The sequence below is a fragment of the Pundamilia nyererei genome, unplaced genomic scaffold (assembly GCF_000239375.1).
Source record: "Pundamilia nyererei isolate P.nyererei 1_Seehausen unplaced genomic scaffold, PunNye1.0 scaffold00593, whole genome shotgun sequence".
Taxonomy (NCBI): domain Eukaryota; kingdom Metazoa; phylum Chordata; class Actinopteri; order Cichliformes; family Cichlidae; genus Pundamilia; species Pundamilia nyererei.
Genome location: NW_005187994.1, coordinates 68115 through 71540, shown reverse-complemented (window position 1 = coordinate 71540; position 3426 = coordinate 68115). Strand labels below are relative to the sequence as shown.

At 44.9% G+C, this 3426-nt stretch overlaps 1 protein-coding gene across 2 annotated transcripts in view; it reads right to left on the bottom strand.

Annotated features, from left to right (window-relative positions):
* Window positions 1-22: 22 nt before the first annotated feature.
* The window catches only part of LOC102206568 (H-2 class II histocompatibility antigen, E-S beta chain-like), a 4352-nt gene continuing 948 nt past the window's right edge, over window positions 23-3426 (bottom strand). For both annotated transcript variants that reach the window (XM_005754561.1, XM_005754562.1), the window contains exons 2-8: window positions 2915-3187; window positions 2422-2635; window positions 1769-1836; window positions 1579-1686; window positions 1115-1261; window positions 579-684; window positions 23-382 (exon numbers count right to left, since the gene is read on the bottom strand). In XM_005754561.1, the coding sequence (XP_005754618.1) occupies window positions 361-382; window positions 579-684; window positions 1115-1261; window positions 1579-1686; window positions 1769-1836; window positions 2422-2635; window positions 2915-3187 (938 nt within the window). In that variant the 3' untranslated portion in view covers window positions 23-360. The remainder of the gene's footprint in view (window positions 383-578; window positions 685-1114; window positions 1262-1578; window positions 1687-1768; window positions 1837-2421; window positions 2636-2914; window positions 3188-3426) is intronic.

The following is a 3426-nucleotide window of genomic DNA, read 5'->3' as shown; positions in this document are numbered from 1 at the left end:
TGTGTGTGTGTGTGTGTGTGTGTGTGTGTGTGTGTGTGATGACACTGGAAAGTCACACACACAAACACCCACAGAGCTCCGCCCCCTCCAGCCTTACATCCAAACAAAGCAATCAGACACTCAGTTTCCCAGTACACACCTCGCTGTCCTGCTGTTAGACAGCTGTAAAGACTCTGAGAACACTCTGCACACACTATATGATGACTCCACCACTGAGGCTCCAGTAGATCCACCACAGTCCAGTTTCAGCCTGACTCAAACAGCCTGAATCATACACAGAGCTGCCAGCTGCTGCTGCTGCTTTTGCTTCCAGCTATCAGACAGAAGCAGAACCAGCTCCAGGTCTACAATCAGGATCCACTACTGGGAACCAGCATCAGTCCTGGGGCACAGAGAGAGAAAACAAGGAGACGGCTCATCGTGAGAACAGGACCTGTATTGCTTTAACCAACAGCTCCAAACTGGTCCCCACAGTCTGCTGGTGTGTAGCAGCAGATGTGCCGGCACAAAGACTAGAAATCTTTTATGATCTATTCAAATGAATCATGAGGATAAATCAAAGCAGCCTGGAACAACACCTGGTTTTGGACTGCTTGGGGAAGAAGTCGTAGACTCTGCAGAGCGCCAAGGCAGGATGACGACCACCAGGGGGCGTCATGGAGTGAAGCCTGGCCAATGGCATCACTGGAACATAAAAAATAAAAACAGTCTGAACACAGAAAGGAAACTTTGACACATAATAAACTGCCAGCTGTTGGCAGCTGAACACATGAAGAAGAAGCTGAGACGTCTTCACTAAAAGTGTTTTTATAAAACCTCCACATGTACACCCGAACACGTTATTCTCCATGAGACCAAATCTCACTCAGATCTAGAAACACCTGGTACCCTCACACAGTTTTAATGTCTCACTGATGAAGTTGAATTATGAATATTTTTTTCCAGTGGACTGTGTGTGAGACACCCGGTTTTACTGTGAAAGGAGCAGAACTCCAGACAACACAAGTTCTACATAAAGATGAAACCATCAGCAGTGTGTTCAGTCAGGAGCTGATCCCTCAGGACCTGAGCTTTCATGTGATGAGCTGATGATGTCACAGAAACAGTGAGTCACCTGACTTAGGCAGAACATTTGTGAAGCAGAGCTCAGAGTCGGGTTTGAAGAACATCTCCTTCTGAGGTCTCCACAAGCTCAGAGCTGCAGTATCTTTGTTCCAGTCCTCTGCCTGTTTCTCACCGAACCTGTGAGCCAAAGATGTATCTGCAACACAGAGAACGAGGGTCAAAGGTCAAAGGTGATGGCTCAGGCTGAACTGACACGTCACAGTTCTAATGTTTTTTGCCTAAAACTTAAACCCAACAATCCAACTGATCCAATCAGTCCAAGTTATCCTTACTTTGGACTAACTGAAGCCCTTCAGGAGCTCCATTAGCTTCTGGAAGTCACAGCTTCTCTTTTCTTTGCTGCAACTATAGTCTGGTGTTAATTAGTTTTAATCTGATCTAACCTGGTTTTCGCCTGGGATAAACTGGTTTTGGTCTGGTTTAAACTGGTGTTTCAGTGGGTGCTGATCTGACCTCCACTCTTCCTCCTGTAGATGACTCCAGCCACAAACAAGATCAGACCCAGGATCAGTCCTATGGCTCCAACTATGATCAGTCTCTCTGTTTCAGGCATGGGCGGGACTGAAGACACACAGGTGAGAGTCACACAGGTGAACGGACACACAGGCAGTGTACAGGTGTGTTGACACAGACAGGTATTTACCCCAGTTAATAATCAGCGGTTTATCCAGGCTGGCGTGCTCCACCATACAGGAGATCTTCTCTCCAGACCTTCAACACAAACACAAACCAACATCACTGATATTTATCTGATTTATCTGATTTGTGTGATCAGCTGATGGTTACCTGATCACCTGCAACACATTTTATATCATGGACATGACTCACAAAGGTGTGGAAAAGAGAAATTATGGAAATGTTCACATAACTGAATCAGCAATCGTCCTGTTTTAAACTTTCAACAATATTAAACACAATCTTGGGGACTTCCTGTTTTCGATCTCAATTTTCAGACAGTTCCTGCTGAAACACTCGGCTCTGCAGAAACTGAAACCTCGGATGGGTTCAGTTTTAGCAGGAATGAGGAAGAGGGAACAGCTTTCACAGGCTGAGCTGTGAATATCTGCGTCTGTGGACGATGTTATGGTCATTCAAACTAAAGTCAGTGAGCTGGAGCCACAGAAGAAAACCTGGACAAAGATCAGAGTTAACAGCCTGTGCTGAAGGATCAGACCCTTCAAACATCACCATTGAAGGAGTTTGGTGCTGACAGTGGAATTATCCTTGAGAGGGCATAGGTGGTCAGACTGTCCAGGCAAACAAAGAGTCCTGGTCCCAGGTTTGACCTGGACTCACCTGGGTATGTACTCCAAGTGGGAGTGGACCTGGTAGAGCCAATCACCATTTGCAAACTCTTCAGTGGAAGTGATGTCAGAGGTTGTTTCCTGTCCATTTCTCAACCAGCTCACTTTGATCTGTTTGGGGTAGAAGTCATAGACGCTGCAAACCAACATGGCAGGATGGTGACGACCAGGAGCCATCGTGGAGTGAAGTCTGACTGATGGTTTCACTGGAACATCAGGAAGAGGAGGAATGTTTTTATTTCGTTCAAAGTTAAAACTGCAACACAATAAAGCTGAAGTGACTTTATAAATATAACAAGCCTGAAATGGTCAGACTGTTCCTGTCAAACTAACAGAACTACAGAGAACATGTAGCTTTAACTGAATGTGTCAGATTAAGCCTTCAGCAGTGTTAGCTGTAAACTAAGTGCAGAGAGTTCAGTCAGGACATCAGTGTGATGAAGTTTATATGATGATCTCATGATGTCACAGAAACACTGACTCACCTGACTTAGAAAGAACGTTTGCGTACCAGATCCCAACGTTGGGTTGGCAATACGTCTCCTTCTGAGCTCTCATTGCAGCGAGCTGTCCAGGATTATTGTTCCACATCTCTGCATTCTTCACACCAAACTCCGTGTATCCAACATACTTTCCCACATCACTGCTGAACCTGACAAACTCTATCTTGTTGTAATAGTACGAGGTGATGAACTCGATGTCCCTTAGCTCAGTGGAGTTAAACAGGCAGCGAGTTGAGGAGTAACACTCATATCCATCTGAAACACAAAGATCAGAGAATCACTCTCCTATAGTAGTTTGGGAAACCTTTAAGAACATGTTGTTGGAATGATATGATCATGATAGCTTCACCTTATTTAGATCATTAAGCTTACCAACAGAGTATCAGTTACATTTCATATATATATAACAACAATTCACAAAAATAGGGCAGACCTTATAGCAAGGGTCTTGAACTCCAGGCCTCGAGGGCCGGTGTCCTGCAGGTTTTAGATAT